Source organism: Helobdella robusta (assembly GCF_000326865.2).
Source record: "Helobdella robusta unplaced genomic scaffold HELROscaffold_1, whole genome shotgun sequence".
In the NCBI taxonomy this organism is placed as follows: Eukaryota; Metazoa; Annelida; class Clitellata; order Rhynchobdellida; family Glossiphoniidae; genus Helobdella; species Helobdella robusta.
In genome coordinates this window covers 6,627,121-6,650,474 of record NW_008703570.1, presented here as the reverse complement: position 1 = coordinate 6,650,474, position 23,354 = coordinate 6,627,121, and the positions used below count along the sequence as shown (strand labels likewise).

The following is a 23,354-nucleotide window of genomic DNA, read 5'->3' as shown; positions in this document are numbered from 1 at the left end:
GCTAAAAACTCTAGCCAGGTGCCACCTATTGCACGAATCATTCCCATTTAAGAACTGTTAATGCACAGCGCTTCGAACGAGTTTATTTCAAAAAGCTTTGCGGCATAACCTAATGCAGATAGATGCAATAATTTTCGTGTAAAATATTAACAGTCCAAAAATTTGTCTACCTGATATTCGACCAAATCTAACGAAATGAAATAATTATGTACCTATAGACTATTCCAACAATTCCAAACGTTTTTATTTTGAAATAATTACTCAAAAATTATTTTATAAGATGGGAAATGTTAAATTATTTAGTGTTGTCTTCATTGATTTGTTGCCAACTGCATGACCGCAGCCACACCTGTCAATTGATTTAAGTAGGTTGTTTATTTGTGAACATTCTGTTTATCATTTGAAATCATTACAGCATATTCTATCACTATAACATGAAAAATACCTTGAACATTCAGTTTTATAGAGAATCATAGTTTTGCAAACAGGGCTTGAAAATTGTGAGATTTTCAAGATACTCAAACTCGGTGTCATTTATAATTTTTTATGGCTAAAAACCAAAGATACAATAATAAGTATAATATATCTATGCTGACAAGTAACGTTGAACTTGAAACCTTGTTATTCAAGACAAATAATAAATTGCATCTCATTAATATGTAACAGTTCAAAATTAACTTAACGTAATTTTACAAATTTTGAACTGTTTTATCAGGCTTGATTGCGTGGACAAATATTTTAGAACTTAGTTGAAAAAAGCATAGATGGAATAGAACTTATGCCAATGTTCATTTAATATTTTAGCAAAAAATCAAACTTTCAATAGATTGCCTACAAATTTAAATCCAAACCTTCAAAAGTGATTTTTTCCGAGATATTTTTAGTTTTTATATTGACTTCCTGATTAGCAATAAAAACATAACCATCCCCTTTATCTTTCCACTTATTTGTTGCTATCCACTGATTGACTTGCGACTCTGGAAAAAAAAATTCCAATTAATCCAGAATAAAGATATGCAATTGATTTATGGGTGTTATGGGAAGATTTATTATTTTATTTACTGATTCATTCATCATCACTCCCTCTTGAAAATTGAATGAGTCTTAATATAATAATGAAATTTAAATTTAGACAATACCTGTTAGACCACCAAGAAGTATCTTCAATTCACTCTTTTTTATGACTTGAAATGTGATACCGATAACATGGCAAACAACTAAAAGTGATTATTTTTTATTATTCTTTGAAAAATCAGAATTTGACAGACACAGAAACTGTTACAGCATGCAAGGCAATAGTATGAAATGGTAACAAAAAATAACAGACAAAAAATGTTTGAACATGAAAAAAATTAAAAATAAAATAAAGTAATGGTATAAAAAGGCAAATAAATAAATTTATTAATGCAATTTTGACATATTTGAAATATTTTGACAATATTTTCCAGTTAATTTTAAACTAGAAGCAAAATAATTACAAAAAAAAAGAATTACATTTTCGGATTGAATCCTCAAATCCTTTGATGTTCAGAAGTCTATCAGAAATTGCATCCAAGCTATTCTAAAAGTTGAAAATGAAAACAGATGTCCATTTAAAATAAGATCACATAAAAAATACAACTGGTGATAAATTCATACCCAAAAAAGATCAAATTGGCAGGTTTCCAAGAGTTCTGACAGTGCCAATATTTTTGCAAAAGGCTCTTCAATCAGTTGGGCCAACTAGTACAAAATTATTGACATGTTTAAAAAGTAATCAGTTGGACATGACCTCATTGTCATGTCTTTCTTTATAAATATAAAAAAGCCAAAAAAAGTTTTTTAGTTATGAAAATACCTTTCCAAGATCAAGAATGCATTTACAAAGTGTAAAATCGGAATGAGGCAAATTTGTTAATGCCTTTAAGAACACTAAAACAGCTATATTTTCATTAAATAGACTTGGCCTGAACTGATACCTGGAAAAGCGAATAAGATTCAATAGGTAAATGATCAAATTTATCAGCATAAATTTTTTTTATTGAATTAAACTGTTTTTTGATGCATGTGAGTTTAACTAATAGGCATTCTTTTCCAAGTCAATGGAAATGGCCAACCAGAAAAGATTTTTGGAAAGGAGCAAGGAAAGGGGACACGATCAGCTGCATTAGCCTATTAAGAAACTTTTGTGAGATTCAATAATCTGCATCAATTCTAGCAACTATGTTTGTTTTTATGCAAAGTCCTTTAAACCTATTCACAATTTCAGATTTTCACAATTGCCTACAACTATTCATGTTAGACCAAGACCAAGTAACCTTTTTATTATACCATCTTTAGGTATAAACTTATGTTTTGGTTTTTTTAATTGCAGCACATAAAGCAAGCTCTGCATTGTGTGATGTATTTCATTTATTTATATTATAAATTTCAAGAGAAATAATTAAGTTTAAAAACAGTAAATGAGAATTTCAGCCAAAAATAAACAAACGTTTTTAAAACGGCTAAATAGGCTTCCAGATCATATAAATTCTCTGAAGCAGTAAGAACAACATATTTTTCTAATATGGGAAGATTTTCTGGATTGTATCTGAAATTTAAATATAAAACATAAATGCAGTGCTAATATTATCATAATTTTAAAAAATATTTTAATATTATCATAATGAATTATAAAAAAGATTGAAAAAAATATAAACACCTTATTGAAAATAACATTTCCATCAGGCGTTTGTTTTTAAAATTAAAACAAATTCAAATTAGTTGGAATTTTTAGTGTCTTTGTCTAGTCTTTTTAGTACACTAAAATATTATCTGCATGAGATCCGCATGAGTGTGCAGCCATTTGTTTGTATTTTATTAGGAAACAACAAGTACTTATTTCACAGAAACCAGGGTTAAAATAAATTTCACGATATTAGTAAATTAGGATATCATGTGTCCTAAAACTGGAAATTTTTATTTTGTTTTTTATAAGATTGCTTCACTTACACAAAAAACAAGTGAACAACGTGCCTTTATTTTCTATTAAACTTTTTAAGCAAACAGACAGAAGAATTTTTCGAATACCTAAAATTATTTTACAAGTAAAAAAGAAGCGAAACAGGGCAAACCTGTCAAGTCCCTTCACGATGTGGGCTACCTTTTCTCGAAGCTCCGCGGCCATCACGAACTGTATCAAGCCAAGATTCGTACGTGCGTTTCGAATGAAAATAGAAATTTGTTACGAATGTTGGAGTATGGATAAACAAAACGATTCTATATGAAAATTGTTAAACATACAAGTGGCACATTTTTGTACTTGTGCGGTAGAATAAATGTGAAAAATATGTATTTTATTATTATTCTTTAGAAAACCAAAATCTGAAAAACACAGAAACTGTTACAGCATGCAAGGCAATAGTATAAAATTGTAGCGAAAAATAAATAAATTACTGGGAAAAAATGTTTAATAAGCATGAAAAGTATGGAAAATCAAATAAAGTAAAAGTTTCGTAACGTCAAAGATTTCTCCTTTTTCAACCTTTTAAGTATATGTTAGTAAAATACAATTTTTTTAATTTTTAAATAAATAGCATATGCATTCATATGCATTAACGATTAACTTAACAATCCATTAACTGCTTGGATATGTCAAAAGTTTCACTTTACACCTACTTACGTTTTATTGCTATTCAAAGCTAGCTAGGCTCACCAACGCACTTGTATTGTGAATTATAAATTATACGTCTACATGAAATAATTATATATATATATAATATGTAATAATAATATTCATATATATAAATAATATAGTATATACAGTCAAATAGTATAGTATGTACAAGGTGTTTATGCATCATCTCAAAAGACAAAACTCATTAATGATAAATAATGTTAATGATTAACACTTAACAGTTAATATTAATTTAATGTTAATCCATTGTCAAGTCGAGATCACTAGATAGGCGAGATCAAGAATCTCGGAGAATTACTCTCAACGACCTCAAAACTAAACAAATCAATATATCTATCATTCAAGTCAAGAAAGGTAAGGTTCCATGTAGTTACATTAATTATTACTATTACTTAAATTTTGTTTTTGATGATGAATAGAGTATAATTTATAATAATGTTTTATTATTTATATTTTGTTTTTGATATAATTGTAAATTATAAATGTTAGGTTCATTTAAACTTTTAAATTAAATTTAGAGAGATTAGAGGTAGTGGTAGTAGTAGTAGTAGTGCTAGTAGTTGTAGTAAGTTAAGTAGGATCTAGATTTTACATTTGAATTTTAGTAATCAATTTTAGTTAAATCCTAGGATGGATGGGCAAGTTTTTTTTGGAATGTGTCATATGTCATTTATCATTGATCCTATTTGTTCACATATTTATTTTAACTTGTAATTTTGATTTTTTTAAATAGAAAAAAGGTGAACCTGATTTAATTGTTAACATTTGTTGATTGGTGAAGCTAGAGGCATTGGTGGTATTTATTTTCTAATTAAATGTTTGAGGCAGAATATCAGGTTTTTTCCCATTTCAAAAAATAAATAATAATAAAATAATAATATATAATACTTATATAAATAAAATAAATAAAATCATTTAGTTATTTTTTACTGTACTATATAGCCAAAATTCAGCTTTTTTTTCAAATCTGGTCGAATCCGGCCCCGGCCGGATTTGGTGGCCGGATTTAGGGCCAGATTTAAGCGTCTATCAACTTTTAAAAATGTTAGAAATAGAAAAAAATATTTTATTGAATTCAATTAATTTTATGTCAATAAGTTAATGGCTAAAGCTAAGCTAAAGGCATACATGACACATAATAACAACATCACTAATTGTGAGGTGATCTGGACAATTTTCTTTATGCTATAACATGGATTATGTATAAATTATAAGCTGATCTTTGTGTAAAAGAGTTTGTGTACATGTATATACTATATATTGATAATAGCACATGGCCGATCATATAGTTACATAATATATATATATATATATATATATATATATATATATATATATATATATATATATATATATATAAAGATATATATATATATATATACATATTTAGAGAGAGAGAGAGAGAGAGAGATACATAAGCACATAATTTAAGAACATGGTATGTTAAAGGTTAGGCTAGGTATACATGACACATAATTACAACATCACTAATTGTGGGGTGAGCTGGACAATTTTCTTTGTGCTTTAACTTGGGTTATGCAAATATGCATAAATTATAAGCTGATCTTTGTGTACAGAATTTGGCGTATCACACAACTTATTCATATATTTGAATTAAATAACTATTTGCTTGGTGTTATTTTTTGATGTTCAACATGTAGATAACCGTAAATGTGAGTATTTTTTCTAATGTATGTAAAATGGTAACTAAAATCCGGCCCCGGCCCCGGCCGGTTTTTGAATTTCAAATCCGGCCAAGTCCGGCCCCGGCCGGATTTGAAAAACCTGAATCCGGTGCATCCCTATTAGATAGTAATTATGTATGAGAATACCTTAATTGATATTTTTATCAAATATGAAAAGAACTCATGCTGTTATAAAATATATTCTTATATTTAATTGTTCAAAACCAAAAAAAAATGTAATTGCAAATATTGACGTTATTTTTCAAAATTTACAGACCAACAATGAATAACTGTTATAGTTTTTCCTGTTACTGCTGCTTTATTGTTATCTTTTGCGCCCTGTGTTTGTCGTACGAGGTTAAAGAGGATGGGACACTAATCTATCCGCATCTGGAAGATAAACAAATGTTATGTGGACGAGATAGCTGGAAAACTATTTCTGTTTGTGATCCTGATAAAATACTTGGCTTGAAAGATGTTGAAGGTAAGATTAAATTTTCAAATTAACTCTAGACTGTAAATCTTCTATATATCATAATTCTGGCCTTACCATTTACCTTTCTGTTTAGTCTTAATTACTTAATCTTAGACTCTAAGGTGAGGATTTTAAAAATAATGCAATTGCAAAGTATACGGTACATTGGTTTAACATTTTTTCAAAGAAAATATTAATTACTTTTATACAGTGGTAGAAAATATTAATTTACCTTTTCAAATTTAGATTAATCTGAGTTTTTTTTGCTGATTATCTTCAGCTAGCCAACTGGATGAAATCATAAAGAAAATAAAGCATGAGACAAAATGTCCTTGTAGCAATTACATATGCACAAAAGACCCTGGTGGTTACAAAGTTGGTGTTGCCATTGTTAAGAAATTATCAGATGATGATTTGGCCAGCAGTTTGGACGATGAAGATCATTATGAACAGAAGTCTGATTCTTTCATTGATTAATAAATTATTCACTTATATTAAAAATCCAACTCTGATTTCAAATTCACCTGGTATTGAGAAATATGCTTATTATTAAAAGTAGTAATTTCTTTTCACAGGATAAAAAAATGCTTACCAAGCAGGGATGTATCAATCAACTTAATTGATTTAATTATCACTTATATTACACTTGCACTTGCAGTCATAATAAATAAAACTTTTTTTTATATTGAAATTTTGATCAATGCACATTATATTTCTATTTCTTTAATAACATATAACAATAACATGGTTAAATATATCAAAAAATATAGATATATTTGATTTGAAACATGAGTCTTCACTTTTTTTGGCAGTTCTAACAGGCGCAAGAAAAATGAGAAGAAGCTTGAGGAGGCAGGAAAGTTTGCTCACATGGTACGAAATCTTTGGAAGCTTGGCAGATGTGATGAGGACATCATCATCGTCTACTCACACGATGATAAAGTGGTAAGCCATCTCATATCATACTAAGTTAGCAGTTTAAAATAATTATAGTTTGTAAAAACCTGGCTTGCTTTCAAAATTAGATTTACACTGTGACTGGTGATATGGCCAGTAAAGTCTTGACTAACAAACTCATCACTGAGATAACTGGCAAAGTGGTACCTTATGGCTTCAATAAAGGAGCTTTCCATGGCCTCAATAGTATATTACATGATTACAGGTTTTTAATATATATTCAATTTTTATTTTAATTATGTACATTATTTTTATAGACAACTTCTTCAAATACAGTTGTAAATAATTTTTTTAAATTGACAAATATCTCCAAAAAATCAGATATTTATTAATTCACTTATTAATTGTTCAGCTGTTATGTTTTTATCCTAGATATTTTAGCACCTATCTTCTCTTTATTTCATTCCTGTGCTCTGTTAGTTTCGTTGAATTTCACAAGCTTAAACTCTGAAGTCTGAATAAAATGCTCTTAATTAATTTTAGCAGCCATACATGGCCTGTTCTTCTGATGACTTTTTTGGGGTCTTAGTTAAGCAGCTTTAACAAATGCAAAACTACTTATATTACTCCCATTTTATTAACAAAAGAACTGTGTGTGTGTGTGTATGTGTATGTGTGTGTGTGTGTGTGTGTGCGCGCTGAACAGCTAACGTAACTTTATATGACATATTCGTTTATTATTTGTGTACATATTTCGTTTATTATTTGTGTACATATTTGCTCATATGAACAAATTCTTAAATAAACAATATTTGTAAAGTTTAATGTTAACATTTTTTAAATTTTTACCAAAATTAAAAGATTTTGGCTGCTATTATACAGCTAATAAAATTGAACAAATGATGATTTAAATGGCTTCATAAGGTTTTTAAGTTTGAAGTTTTTTTATTTTTAGAGCTGTCTTGTTGAATGTGTATCGGCCAAGAAGACCTCAAGTCGGACCCATTTCATCTTCTTCGATAACAACTCGTATTTCCTCTCCTGATAGATACATGATCTTATTGTGTTTCATTCTTGTTGCAATTTACATCAACAATTTAGTCTGTTAAGAAACTTTCTTTTCATACTCAATTTTTCATTTTTTTGGTAAATTTTCTTTGAAACAATGGACGTTACCTGTTCGTTTTCATCACTTTATTTATTTGTTTTTGTATCATGATGTGTCTGAAATTTTGTCCTACCCATTATATGTGTATGTAAAGCATACCTGTTATAAAATGAACTGCACGATCAAAAATGGCCTGTGACATATTTTTACAATGATCTTCGTTTTTTTTTTTATTTCGCTGGCTGTTTGCCTCTCAAAGAAATTTAGAATATGATCTCTTTTATTTATTTAGATGCTTTTTAGCATATACAACTTAATGTTTTTTAGGTAGACAATGTAATATTTTATAAAATTTATTTCCTTAAAAGATTAGTTCTTTCTGATTAGATTGACCAATTCAAAATCACCCGTTATACCATTGCTCGCCTTGTTTTGGTTACATTGTTACATGCATTGTTAAATTATTATTATCATCTGCATTGTTGTATTATCACATGCTATTTAATTGTATGCAGTTTACAATCTGGGCATGAAGGATTCAAACAGTTAATTTAAATATACCCTAAAAGTTATCCTAGTTTGGATAGAGTTAGAATGACTCTCGCTTGTAAATATCCTTAATTAGCTTTATTAATATTAATAATATTATTAACATAGTTATTCACATGTGCTTTTGCATTTACGTTCATGTTGACGCTGTATAATAATCTCATAAATTAAATTTTGCATAATGTGCCTACAAACTAAAAAACTTTAATTTGTAGTTTTTATCTTATGAAAAACTTTTCGTGTTTTCTATTGTTTTAATAGAAAATAAGCACAATTATTTTTTTCTCGTCTTGCGTTTATTTGGATTTCAAAAAATTATTTTATAATTTAATTGTTGATGTATTCAAATTTGCACTTCTATCTTTTGTATTAAATTGTATATATATATATATATATATATATATATATATATATATATATACAAATATTATATATATATATATATAATATTTGATAATATCTAACGAATTTTTTAGCTTTTGAAAGTGTACTGTTGAGCTTTACAATAATTCTAACAGTGATTTTATGATTATTATCCAATTTACTAGAATAGAAAAGAAAATCCTTTGTGTTCCTTTGTGACCGTATAGGTCCTTTTATTTATTCAACAAAAGTATTTTTAGCTTGAAACCCACGAGAAAGATGCAAAATTCGTTTTTGACTATCTTGCTCGGGAGTTAAGCTACGTCTGTTAGTCGTAGATAATTATGTAAAGGTTGGAAGGAGACCATAATTGTTGCAGTATTGGATAAAATCTACCGAATTTTTAGTTTTTGAAAGTTTACGGTTGAGCTTTTCAATATTTCTAAGAGTAATTTTATAATTATTATTAAATTTAAGAAAAAAATCTTTGGTGTTCATGATGAAGCGTTCGGTCCTACAGCGATAATTATCAAATTGTCAAAACCATATATATATATATATGTATTATATATGTCCCGAACTTTATATATATATATATATATATATATATATATATAGATGCAACCTAAACGGACAGGACAAAGCAGAATAAAAGCACTTTGCACTCACAGAGAATTGTAAAACCTTGAAATATTCCTATACAGGCGCTGATGATGATTAAAATCGAAATACGACCTATACTCTTCACCATGAACACCAAACGATTTTCTTATTAATTTTAATAAATTGGATAATATATATCTATATGTATGTATACAATACGTCCTACCTCTGGACGCAAAACGAAGATTGATTGATCTATATGTATGTATACAATATCGTATGAATCCTAGCATGTTATTGACATTAACCGATTTAAAGTTTGTTTTTTCAATTTTTCTTACTAGAAATTTCTGGAAATTGTCTAATTTATTAGAATAAAAATAATATTATTATCCAAATTTATCATGCAAATTGGTCTATTTTGATTTGTCACAAATCATCTTCGGTCCAGCTTTGTTTTATCAAGCTTCTTAAACGAAAGGTAGTTTAATTAATTAGTGTCATATTATTCACTGATGATGGATTGTAATTGTGGAAGTTGATGTTTTGTAGAGAAGCCGGACCAGAAAAGGAAAGAGCTGCATACCTGACTTGTGAGATGATGAGTGTATCTGTGATGTCGAACAGTTTGATATCATTGAGTGAGACCGTGTGAGCGAACTGTATTATATTTTTAATTTATTCTTGCGAATGGTCGATGTACTGGAGGTAATGTTATTTTATTTTCTTATGATTATTACCATAAAAAAGAGCGTATATATATATATATATATATATATATATATATAGCTACGTTCCAAAGTACTCTACAGATGTGCATGCATATAAAATATAATTCACTATTTATTAGAAAGCCCTCTCTCCATGTGTGAGATGCATCACTAGTGCGATGTGAGGCGTACCTTTAAAACACCTTTATTACTTAGCCGTAAGTAAAGTAAACAAAAAAAAATCATCGATGTTTTTATCATAATTTATAATTCGTGTGACTATTAACTGAGTCAATGAGCTGTTTTGTGCTGTTATTCGAATAAAATGGCATTCGAATTTTCGAATAATTTCGTTCTAGAAAGTGGTAGTCGTGATAGTGGTATCAGTTCGTTCAGTAGCGATTGCAACGATTCAAACAATTCGCTAAATTTCAAATTTGAACAAGAAGAACTTCACCTCATAAATACGAATATCAGCGAAAATAAATACTATCTCAACTTGAATAAAGAAAATACTTTCAAGGTTAAATATTTGGGTGAACGACAGCTGAGTAGAAGGCACACCCCTTACATGATACCTTGGGTTGTTGATGAAATTAGAACTTGTGGCAAAGAATATGACTGTAATGTATCTGTAACAAAAGCATCAATAAATTCTGAACTGATAGTATTGAAAATTGATCTTGATGAAACGATTTCAAATACACATTTATCACCAAACAAATACAAACATTTAAATTTAGAGCACAATTTAAACAATTTGACAAGATTTTCAAAATCTGCATCAAATCACAGCCACTTTTCCTATTTATATAGAGATTCGCCTGAATCTCCTTTTACATGTTTTCTATTCAATGCTGTTGAAGAAAAAATTGTTAGTAATTTTTATTTTCCAATATTTAACTTTTGGCTAGATTTCCTAATGCCAATTCATTCTAAATATAACTCAAACTCTAATTACATAAACAATAAAATTTAAATGAAATGTTTAAGATTAAGTCTTTAAACTTTGTTTTTGTATCGAGTTTATGTTTTGTAGTTTTCCTTTTAAATTTGCAGGTAAATGACATATTTTATGCGATTCACAATGCAATGCTTTCTTCATCTTTAACAATGTTCCATGAACCATCTTCTCCTCCAGCCAGTATTTGTCAAAATGAAGAGAATCTTCACAAGGTTGAAGTCATATATTTAGGGAAGATTGTTGTTGCAACCAAGAAGGCAAGCCCATCTTTCATTGATGAGGCTGTGAAAAAATTTCATGAATTAGGTAAGTGGGATAAATTTAGCAAAGACCTTACCAGTTGCAATATAAATACCAGCAAGTTCAATTTCAAACCTGTTGGTCCTGATACTGGCAGCATAATGAAGGAAATTGGACAAAGGGTTTATGACAGGAAAAGTAAAATGACCTGCATTTTGGAAAGTCAAGTATGATTTTTTATTGACTGTAATAATTTTTTAATATTTATCAAGTTTTTTTATTTGTTATTAGGATGAAGATAATACTGAAAAGACCGCTAAAACAAAATCAGTGTGTATAGAAGATGTTAGAACAGTAGTTAAATTACGGCATTTTAATTAAATAATATAGTAAAATTTATCATTTTTCTTTTAAACTATTTAATTATTTTACCTTAATCTTTTGCTTAGATAACTTATTGACATTCAAATATATATTTATTTATTTATGAATATTCAAGTCTACATTAGACTCAGAAACACAGAATTGTGATCCAGACATAATGAAATCAGACATCCAAAATGACAAACAAATTTCAAATGGAGATGATGAAATAAAAAACACATTTAACAACTCAAATAATGTTGGTATCTGCAAGGTTTTTTGTTATTAGGAAATATGACAACATTTCAATGTTTGTCAAATTATGCAGGAAAAAAATCATGAACATCAAGAATCTCAGCAACAATACATCAACAAAAGCCAGCAAGAAAAGTCGAAGCAGTGTTATTTAGTTGTAAGCAGAGATTACCTAACGCTTCAGTCCATCAATCAACCTCAGCCTTTGAGGGAATGGAAGTTTAAAAATATCACATTTTGCTCACAGGTTTACAGGCTTCTGTCGTTATTTTTTTCTTTTAAGTGTTCTTTCTTACAAATGATTGAACAAAAAAATAATGATTTGGTTCTCCACTCTTTTTATTTTTCTATTATATTGAATATTATAAATTTATTCAGGGTGTAATATACAGCAACCACATTGGTTTTATAGCTCGTTCTAATGATAGCAACAAATTTACTTGTTTCATTTTCAAATGTTCATCAGAATCCTCGGTCAGTCACTTCGCTGAATTTATTCCTTCAAATATCCTTCAGATATATTTGGTTATATATCAAATTAATCAAATCACAAAAACATTTATCTGCCAAAAAATATAGATTAAATTCTGTTCATGTTCTTTGTTTGATCCCTAAATGCAGGTTGACGAAATGATGATGTCCATAAAGAAGGCGTTCCAGGAAGCTGTTGAGAGGTGTAGTCGCCATCAAGTTGTCTGTGAACTCTGTCCCATGCATCAACTGCACAAACTCTGTCTACAGCTGGAAAGTTAGCAAAAAACTGATTGTGTGTAGGGGCAAAATTTGTTCATTTTTGTCAAATATTATTCAAACGAAAGTTTGTTCGTTATTTTATCAGAAATACGAATTTAGTTAATGTTAAGTATAATATTAATGTCAAACCACATTAACTGGTGCATAAACTTTCGCTCAATTCTCAACGGCAGACAATCCTCTGAGGAATTAGAGTGATTAATAGTGCTAATAATATTGATAATAATAGTGTTATTTATAATAATAATTTTAATAAAAGTAATAACTGGTTAGATGTTTCGAACCAGACAACCAAATGAACCAATCAATTATGCAGATAAGGATGATGGTTACATATTTTCAGCTCTGTTTGACAGGATCACTTATTTGGAGCATTGCTACAAGCTCGAAATTTATTGCGATAAAAAGGTGTTAAAATTATGTTTTTCAATACATACACATTAATGCAATACAAATGTTACAAAAATTTAATATTATTTTTTCATTTCAATCATTTTAATTGTATTAGAATTTTCATTGTTTGATAAATCGACAGACAACATACAATGTGCCAACCCTGCGTGAAACCAATGTGCATATGATGTCCTGTATCATGAAATTATGCGACAAACAACAGCTATGTCACGTTCATGTTAATGACAGCAAATGCAGTAACACTTCCAATGTTAGATCCTTTTGCCAATAATTTTTTATTTAATTTTCAAAATATATATTTTTTTTACTAGAAATATTCTTTTTATATAAATTATATAAATAATATAAATATATAAATTGAATATAATATTGATAAATTAAATGCACATTTGTATATAAATTTTTCTTGTTGAATTTTGTAATAAATTGTGTTAAATAAAATTATCATTAGTTCATGCTGTATCCGCAAGAACTTGATCCAAATGATTTTCAGTTCAAGGTATTCTTTATATATTGTTCATTACCTGTTTTTAGTTTATTATAAATAAGCCTTACGTTTCCGGTTTTATTTCCTGCACTGGTTTATTTTTTCACGAAAAAGACATTGATATGTTTTTAACGCATTATTTTTCAAGCATTTTTATCTTTAAACAATTTTAATTATTCCGCAATTTTGTAACTAATCTATACAATTGATCAACCGCAATCGTGTAGTTTTTATAATAGGGACTTCAAAGCATTTGCGTCATTCATCATTATCATCATCATCTGCTATCATCATTATTATCATCATCATCATCTACTGTCTGCCTGTCCGGGCGGCAAGTCACAAAGAGCCTCCATCTTTTTCTATGTTTTGTCATATTTCCGGCTTCTGCATGTTTTTTTATTTTGAAGACATTTTTAATGTTGTCAGTCTAAGTTTTTTTTAGGATGACCTCTTCTTTTCTTACCCTCTACATTGTTGAGTAAGACTTATGTTTACATATTTAAACCAGATTAATCTTCTTTTCCGGATTCTTTCTATTATGTTGCTTTCTTCACCATTTTTTTTCTAATGTTGTCGTTTCTTATTTTTTGGAATCAACTTAAACCCACGATCTGTCTCAGACAATTCATTTCGGCTGCTAAAAGTCTCTTTTTATCTGACTTTTTAATTATTCACGTTTCTGATCCATAGATCATCTGTGGAACAATGACGGTTTTCATATATCATTCTTTTGGTTGATAAAATTATGTCTTTTGCTTTCTGTTTTATGCGCCCCACTGTTTGTAGAGCTATGCATATTCTTCTTTTTATGTCTTCCTGATTGCTTCCGGTGCTTGTTATCCTTCCACCCACGTAGATAAAGTTTTCCACTACCTCCAGTACATCTGAATTCAGTTTAATTTGGGGTTTTCTCTTTTTCTGATAGTTTACTGCCATTATCTTTGTTTTTTCTGTGTTAATAGTTAATCCAAGTTTTTTACTTGCTTCGTTAGCTCTCGTGGTTTTATAATTTTTTTTCACTTTCTGACAGTTATCCAACATCGTATGCAAACTTTAAATTGTTTAGCTTTTTGTTTCCACATTTTACTCCAACGTTTACATTTTCTAGAGCGACTTGGAATACTTTTTCCAGCAAGATGATAAATAATGTTGGAGATAGATTACATCCTTGTCTTACCTTACTCCCACCACGATCTTTGCGTCATTCATTACCTTTTAAATAACAATCCGCATTTAATATTCATCTGCCACTTAATGATTCCTTACGTAAAAAATGTTAGTACATGATGTAACTAACGCATCTGTTTCTATGTTTTAGGTAAAGTGGTAATGGAAAGAACGCAACATGGCAACTATGTTCAAAGTAGTGCGCTTGCAATATTTTTCATAGCGTTTTTATGTAGCGTTCAATAAAGGTTGTGCTAGTTTAAGACACAATTAGAGAAGTTGGAAGATAGTTTAATAATAATATCAATATCAACTATTTTTTAAATTTAAGTAATAAAATCTATATCATTCATAACATTTAAGCGTACTTTTCACTTGAAACTATTATGTAGGTACAGGGAATAGAAGGATCGAGCGCAGGAAACAATGATGTTCTTTTTGGATCAAATTATTCCGTTAGTGGTTTTTATTTGTTAACGTGCCATACACTTATTTATTTCAACTGTTTACGCTCCTCGTGTATTGTTTTTTATAATTAATTCTTTTTTATCTAATGCAGCTCTGTCAAACGCAGAGCTGCTTACATGTTGTTCTATACTTCAACTCTTGACCAGATAAACTAAATTTAATATTTTTATTTTTGAAGATTATCATTTTCAATATTTATTATTTTTAGATTAAAGTGTCATATGCATGTGTACTTCATTCAACGACTGAACGTTTTTTTTGGTTCACATTTTTTATTTTGCACTTGTCATGATCGATCGATTCATAAGTTTCAACTGCAATATTATTCAGCAGATGATTACATTATGCAGCAATGTTAAATATATTTCAAGTCTAATGTATATTATAATAATGCATGCAGCAGTGGCGGATCTAGATAATTTTCAACGGGGGGGGGGAGGGGGGCAAAGACCTTCAAAAAAAATCTTTGACGACCGGGGGTTGGAGGATTTTTCAAATTTCCACCAAAAATTGTATTTTGCTACCCGGAGGGATTTTCTACTACCGTGTCATTTTGTATTTTCAATAACGTAACAACAAAATTACATCTGCAAAAAACGACAGATCAAACCACGTGGTTGAAATTCTTCAAAACCACTCTCATAATATTGCAATCGAAATACTTTACATAACATGCTGGAGAATTGATCAATACAAAAATATAATTGAAATTTAATTGAAATGACAATTCAGGAAAGTTTTCTTTCTCAAAAAGTCATAAAATCTATTATGATAATTTATGAATATAATTTTAAAATTGCACGTATCTTATTTAAACATCAAAAAGTTTTTTGGGGTTGATATATAATTTTTATTCAATTTAAAATTAAAGCTTCTATTGAATGATAATATATAAAATAATTTAATTTTTATTTTTTTTAATTTGTTGGAAACAAAAGCTTATAGATTTTTAAAAAATTTCGTCAGTTACTGAGTTGCCCAGCTATTGAAGACATTGACGGTCCGTACAACTCCACAAACAATCATTTGAATGTTGATGGATGTTCAAACAAAGTTAAACTGAGGAGACATTCCGTACCTTACACACTTCCCGTTGGTCAAAAAATTGCACTCCATGACGCTTCACCTGATATCAATCTTTCGTCAAGTCAGAAGAAATTGGTGATGGTCGTCAGCGATGGTAGGAAGGAGCAGGAAGATGGTGGGTTGGTTCTCGTTGATAAGAGGATTCCTTATGATAGCCCAATCAGAGCTATGTTAGAATTGCATTACCATTGTTAGACTTTTTATCTAATAGATAAAGTTATTGAAAACAGTAATTTTGTTAGTTGAAAATTTTAAACAGGTTCAACAAAGTTGGCAGTCACAACGGGTGCGTCATGACGAGGAGCAAGCAACATTTGAAGCAGATTGGAAAGAGTGGTTCAACTTCATCATCATCATCATCATCATCCTCCATTTTCTCTCCTCGACTCTCGCTGGATACGGCTGTCAAGGAAGACATAAAAACGCTTTCAAAGTATCGTGGTGCATGGCAGATCAACGTTATATCAATAATGAACTTGAACAAAAATTATTTAATGGAAGGTTAGAAATTTTTTTTGCATTAATTAGTGCAAAAAGAACTAAATAAATATGATTATTATTTCGTGATTATATATTTATTGCTTAATTAGATAAATTTAATGAAGCAGCAGCAGTAGTGGTGCATCGTTAATATTTTGTTATCATCATTAGCCCTTTTGTCACATTTTCATAATTCCTCGTACACAGCTTTGCTGTCATAGAATGTAGTTTTCAGATAAGCACTTGAAATGTCAGTTTGATGAACATGGCACATACATACATTGCGTACACTAATGTCTCACCAGTTTATTTATTTCTAACAGCTCAGTTAGATTTGACGTATGTCGTAAGTTGCATTCTTGAACTAGCAACAGCTTTCTAGGATGGATTGTTAAAGTTGTTGCTTCATTTTGCAACTGTTGCTCTTTTTCATCAACAATTTTCAATTGCCCAACTCACTGATGTTGTAGTCCGCGATTAAAGATCTTTGAATATGTTTTTGAAATGCCAAGTAAATTATACTGAGATTAAAAAATAACTTCATTTGTAAATATATACATACATACATATATGTAACTATTATTTCGTATAACTTCGTGGCCATCATAAAACAGTTCAAGCCATCATACAACATGTTCAAAATGTCATACGATTTGTTAAATTAAAATTGCCTACAACGAGCATTCCTCATGCTGACCACTTAAAATGGCCACTTCATTTTTTTCATTAATATTTCCCAAAGCAAACTGTTGTTAATATTAAATTTAGTCCAAGTACTATCTTTAATAGCAAATTTCAAAACGGGATTTTTAACAAATGTTGAGTTTGTTTCAACCGCATTGTAGATAAGTTTTGACAGAAAAAATTTTCTGTTCCACAGATGAAAATGAGCTGGATGGATTGCGAGATGGGGATCGTTATTTTCATCCAAGATCGACATGGAAGAAGGCCATCAGTGATACCATCCTTCTCATCAAGATAAACAAGAAGAACCAAAAAAGTGTCAAAAATTCTGGTTAGCACTTAATCAATTTACACAGCGTATTAACATAAAATATCATGTTTTATATGGACGTAGTTAAGTTATTTCATTATTTAACATAGGTTTAATTATTGGCTACATTGTTGTTAATTTCTGCTACTTTTTTATTTTCGCATGTCATTTTTGAGTTTAATCTTCTGTTATTATTTTTTTCTACAAGCCATGTTCAGATTATTCGTCAGTAAAAAGATCTAAAAGATCAACAAATTTAAGAAATTTATGTTCCCGAATTTGCAGTTTTGTTGTCTTTGCGTTCATTATTTGCAGTTGTACATTTTTTGTATATGTATTTTTATAAAATTTATGTACTTTCGTTAAGTATATTCACACAAACTTCTTTAAAAACTATGCATTGATTGTATTCATAAACAAAGTAATAGATGACAAAGTTTCTACTGGTTTATAGTAATTTTTAATAGTGGTGTTGGGTGAATTTTCTGATCCTATTAATCATAATGTTTTTTCCTAGTGGCAAAGAATTAAATTTAATTAATGATGAACATTTTTTAAAATTTTTTCAGTGGTTAACAGATATTATAATTATTGTAATTTCAGAGAAGGAATATTACGAAGGTGTGGGCAAACGTGTGAATTACCAAGAAGTCACACCTTGCTTGAAAGGGGTCAAAAAATTATGGAGGCAACTCTTGGACACTGACCTCTGGAAAACCATAAAATTGGACAGGAAGATCTTAATCAGATCAGTCAGAGATGGTTGGTCAACTGATACACTTTTATAACAATGTTTCATTTGCATAGAGCTCTGGAAAGATTAAAATTTGCAGATATCGTACTCTTATGCGTATGTGCAAAAATAACGCGTCGTGAATGGGTGAGCATGATAAACAGGACCCTCTTTGCATCGAAATGAGTCATTGCAAAGCATTTGACAAGCACTTTAACACTATATCATCTTTCTTTGTTATTTTATCATATTTGTTTTCTCATTATTAGCATGCTCAATTATTTTTATCGCTGAAAAAATATTTCAATCAATCAATTAGTTTGTAAGCGCTATTTCCGCAATGTTCAACAGCGCACCTCAATGAATTTTGCAAACAGATGAGTGTTGAGATTTGCTCCGAACTTCGTAAGTGATGGAGAAGCAGTCAGAGAAGGAGGTAGAGAGTTCCAGAGAAAAGGGCTAGAAAAAGTAAATGCAGATTTAGATAAGAGAGTGTTTAACAATTAAGAAGAAGTGAGAACAAGATGATCGTAAACCGGGGCGTTTAGATTCAATTAATATATCTGATAAGTACATAGAAAATAATTTAGATTGAGACTTGTACATTGATGTGCGCATTTTAATAATTATTCTATATTTTATAGGTAGCCAGTGCAAGAGGACAAGGTAAGGAGATATATGAGAAAAGAAGGGGGTTAGGGTTTGCTTTGCTTTGCTTATAGGATAGAGTGCAGAATCAGGAAGACTATTGTAGAGCGAGTTACAATAATTAACTTTAGAAAAAACTAAAGAAGTAACAAGAAGGGGAAGAGTAGGATTGTCAAGAAAAAGCAAAAGTTTTTTATTCTACTTTGATGAAAGTAAGAACTTCTAGCAACACTATTAATCTTAGAAGAAAAAAACATGCTAGAATCAAAGATAAAGCCTAGACTACGAAACTTGTGAGAAACATTAAGAGTTTAATAATCATGAAAATATTTTAATTATGTCCTGAATAGTTATAATTTTCACATTATAATTTACGAATCGGTGAAGAATTCGTGATTAAAGATGCTCTATATTGTTCTATATAAATTGAAACACGAGGTTGGGTGCCTAGGACTATTTTGTTTCAATTTTAAATTTATTATGAAATGTAGGTGTACCCAAAGAAATGAGAGGTGACATTTGGAAGCTACTGATCCTCCAGAATAAGCTGCATCAAAATGGAAACGTTGAACACCAGGAATTCAACAACAACATCTCCAATAAAACTACCAGCGATTATGATGCTCTTCATTATGATCTTTTGAAAAACCAGTTGACTTCACATCAGCATGCTATCCTAATTGACTTGGGTAATTATAAAAAACAATTCGTATATATTATATTTAACATTTTGACGTAATTTATGTTAATGTAAATTATTGCCAGCCACTTAGTTCGTTGTTTAATGAACGGAAAGCATGTTCTGTGCATGTGGGTTTTTGTTGAATTGCTTTCCTACCTTCGATTGTGTATGTGCGTGTGTGCGTGCGTGTTCGATGTATTACTCTAGCACTGAAAGAATAAATTTCACAACGTCTTCGATTTGAAGCTTAATCCAGATGTTTGCAATGCCTTGTTTCAGCGAAACTCTTTTGCCTGCTATCCATGCCAATGACCTCCACACAGTCTGGAGTATAATTTTGAGACCACTTATGAAACGTGTTCTGTTTGTTCGGCTTTTGGAGGTTAAGTAGTAAACAAACAACCGCCCACAGAAATTTGTACAATGCAATCCAAAGTATGGCGATCTCAGTTTTGTCTTATTCTTTATCTACTATACTCTTTATTTATTTTCTTCGAATGTTTGAAAATGTGAAAAAAAGATTACAGCAAGCTCGCCAATGTTTTTTCAGTGTAATTTTTCAGCACTCAGCAGCGTTTTTAACGTTTGACAAACGTAAACATTTAAAACAATGCAATATGTTTGGCTCTTCGAACAAAGCCACTTGCGATTTCGCATTACTCGGCTCCTTTTCTGTTTTATTTACTATTTTGTCGCAAAATAAAATATTTTTTAATCATAAATCGATTTCATTCAAGGTCGAACTTTCCCGAGCCATCCGTTCTTCTCATCAGCAGCAGGGCCTGGCCAAGCTTCTCTCTTCAACGTTTTGAAGGCTTATTCAGTGTTGGATGCCGAGGTTGGCTACTGTCAAGGACTGAGTTTTGTTGCCGGCGTTATTCTTATTCATGTGAGTTTTATAATAATAATAATATTATTATTATTATTAGCTTGAATGTTTAAAATAAAAGTTAATTCAGTTAATGTTAGTTAGACATGTCAAAACTTTTGAATAAGACTCACAATCATCATCATCAAATATTTTGTTTTAAGCGAGTCACCTGAATTCATGATAGTTATTTTTTTAAATAACATTAACACAACGAAATTTTTTTAAAAATTACCCTCAAACAAGGACAGAAACCGAGTCAAATTAGAATATAGCTAAATAAAAATAATGTGATTAATTTAATTCTAGAGAATTTTTAATTAAATATTTATGAAATTAAAAGTGATTTTTAACCTTCAATATTTGAATTATTATGAACTAAAGGTGAATGAAAGAGATGCATTCGATGTATTGAAGTACATCATGTTCGAACTTGGCTTCAGGAGGCATTACAGACCTGACATGGTGCCCCTTCAAGTTTGTAATTCAATTTTATGTTTGCTACGATAGCTGGAAAAATTGTTTTTTTCTATAATAAGTGATAGAATTGAACTTTTATTGCCTTCTGAGCAGGTGAGTATGTACCAGCTAACTCGTATGTTGCACGACTCCTACAAAGACTTGTTTGATCATTTCGACGCGAATCAGATCGCTCCAACGTTGTATGCTGCCCCTTGGTTTCTCACAATCTTTGCCTCTCAGTTCCCGCTAGGATTTGTAGCAAGAGTTTTTGGTTAGTAGATAAGCGCGGTTATTCAGAGTTTATTTTTATGTAAAAATTTATGGTTTATAAAATGTAAAAAAGCATAGAATTATTTTCATAACAATCAACTTAAATTAGTTCCGGTTTAAAAAAAAAAACAAATTATAAGTTTCATTAAAAAAAGTTGTAATTTTCTACTAAACAGACTTGATCCTAATGCACGGGACTGAGGTCATCATTAAAGTGGCTCTCGTGCTGCTGGACAATCATAGAGAACTCATCAAGCAATGTTCTTCCTTTGAAAGTCTTGTCGAGTTTCTGAAAATCACTTTACCCGATATGGCCATCATCCAAATGGAAAAAATTTTCAATCAAGTAATTTTTGTAATTCTGTACAATTTCAACTAAAATATTTTTGTAATTAATACCAATATGACATAACATGATGGTTAAAATTAAAATGTTCTAAATTTTGATCACCACATTTGAGGTCTATTCAATGGACATAACTCGATGTTTGGAAGCTTATGAAATGGAGTATCACATTCTCCATGAAGAGATCAGTCGGCCTATTAAAAACTCTTCCCAGATTGACGATTGTGATAAAATTTTGACGAGGTTTCTTTGCATCAATTCATATTACATTTTTGTATCTTCAATCAGTTGAAAATAATAAATAATACGAATAAACCAACGACTGATAGATTTCGAAAAAAATTAACATTTAAGCTATTCAAAATTTGTACTGTTTTTTGTGACCTTGTTATCGTTTGTCTGCGGTTAGATTGTTGTTGCAGTGCCCTCAACACACCACAGATGTACCTTCTGCATTATCGTGAAATAGTGCATCCAACATACAACTGATTCATTATTAATATTATAAATTTGTTTCCATCGAACAAGATTAACCAGGATTCAGTTAGTAAACGACAGTCTTAGGAGACAAAAAATGGAGTTGCTGGAGCAGCTGCAGGTTAAAACATTGAAAAGTTTTTGTTTCAATTTTAAAATTTTTTCATAGATACAAACATTATTTTTAGGTTTCATTTTACTAATTTTTATATCCCTGTTTTTAATGAAATAATGAAGAAATTCTTTCATTTACTATAATAGTTGGCAAAACTTGTTAGTTTGTTTTAAATTACAATTGTTTGATGACTATATATCAGATTGCCAGAAGGCAAATACTATCATTGGAAGAAGAAAACTGTTTTCTTTCAAATAACCAAATGAAGTTGAAATCTCAAAACCAAATACTGGAGCTGGAAAGGACAGCTCTTCTGAAAATGATTGATCAGATGAACAACAAAAATGAAGTGAATCCTAATCCTGAGAAGAGTGAAGAACTCATTACGAACATGCACAGCTCTTCAGGCGAAAACGTCCCGCTCGGCATTTAACTGTACAGATTCAAAGCTTTAATTTTTGAGTTTCACAGCATCTATTTCATGAGGTTTCCTCAATTAAATCTTGAAGTAATTTATTTTTTCTACATTCTTAAAATTATAAAAGTAATCCTGCAGTAATCTTATAAAGGGCTGGTCGAAATTTTTTCGTCTAAACAATCTAAAAAACACTTCTTTTTAATTTTTTGATTACTTAAACTTGCAAGTTTTTCTTACAAATATGTTTAAAAACGAGGTATTTTAAGCTTTCCTTTGCAATAACCTATTATGGCTACAGCTAAAATTAAAGTTATAGTTTAATAATATCACTTGGTATGGTGCACGTTTCATTGTAGCAGTATAACCAATCTTTTTTTAATAATATGCGAACGATTTAATAAAAGAATTTGTTGACTTCAATGATCCCGATAATGTTATTGAGTTATTTATCTCGTATTTTGTTACTTGTGATGTACAAATTGTGCAATAGCCTGCTTGAGACATAAATTAAACATGATATCCGTTATTACCGATACATCGTCAGTTCGTTACAGGAGACAGTCATGCACCCACACTAGCCTGAAGTGGCTCCTTGACGATAGTCGCATTTTTCAGG

At 29.9% G+C, this 23,354-nt stretch overlaps 3 protein-coding genes across 3 annotated transcripts; 2 read left to right on the top strand and 1 right to left on the bottom strand.

Moving 5' to 3' along the window:
* Positions 1–311: 311 nt before the first annotated feature.
* On the bottom strand, positions 312–3,145 carry HELRODRAFT_159094 (hypothetical protein; the record flags this gene model as incomplete). Its single annotated transcript, XM_009011010.1, has 8 exons — positions 312–349; positions 852–977; positions 1,140–1,217; positions 1,495–1,561; positions 1,639–1,722; positions 1,838–1,958; positions 2,471–2,569; positions 3,093–3,145. 8 exons carry the CDS (start codon positions 3,143–3,145, stop codon positions 312–314), a joined length of 666 nt encoding a protein of 221 aa, XP_009009258.1.
* A 2,477-nt stretch (positions 3,146–5,622) lies between these two features.
* Positions 5,623–7,054, top strand: HELRODRAFT_159093 (hypothetical protein; the record flags this gene model as incomplete). The annotated part of the gene is made up of 5 exons (XM_009011009.1): positions 5,623–5,824; positions 6,096–6,270; positions 6,628–6,760; positions 6,841–6,977; positions 7,030–7,054. The coding sequence occupies 5 exons, from the start codon at positions 5,623–5,625 to the stop codon at positions 7,052–7,054; spliced, it is 672 nt and encodes a 223-aa protein (XP_009009257.1).
* Positions 7,055–18,222: 11,168 nt separating this feature from the next.
* HELRODRAFT_63519 (hypothetical protein) lies at positions 18,223–22,753 on the top strand (the record flags this gene model as incomplete). Its single annotated transcript, XM_009011008.1, has 9 exons — positions 18,223–18,481; positions 19,592–19,789; positions 20,520–20,671; positions 21,035–21,127; positions 21,221–21,383; positions 21,559–21,728; positions 21,844–21,971; positions 22,287–22,326; positions 22,523–22,753. 9 exons carry the CDS (start codon positions 18,223–18,225, stop codon positions 22,751–22,753), a joined length of 1,434 nt encoding a protein of 477 aa, XP_009009256.1.
* Between the last annotated feature and the right edge of the window lie 601 nt (positions 22,754–23,354).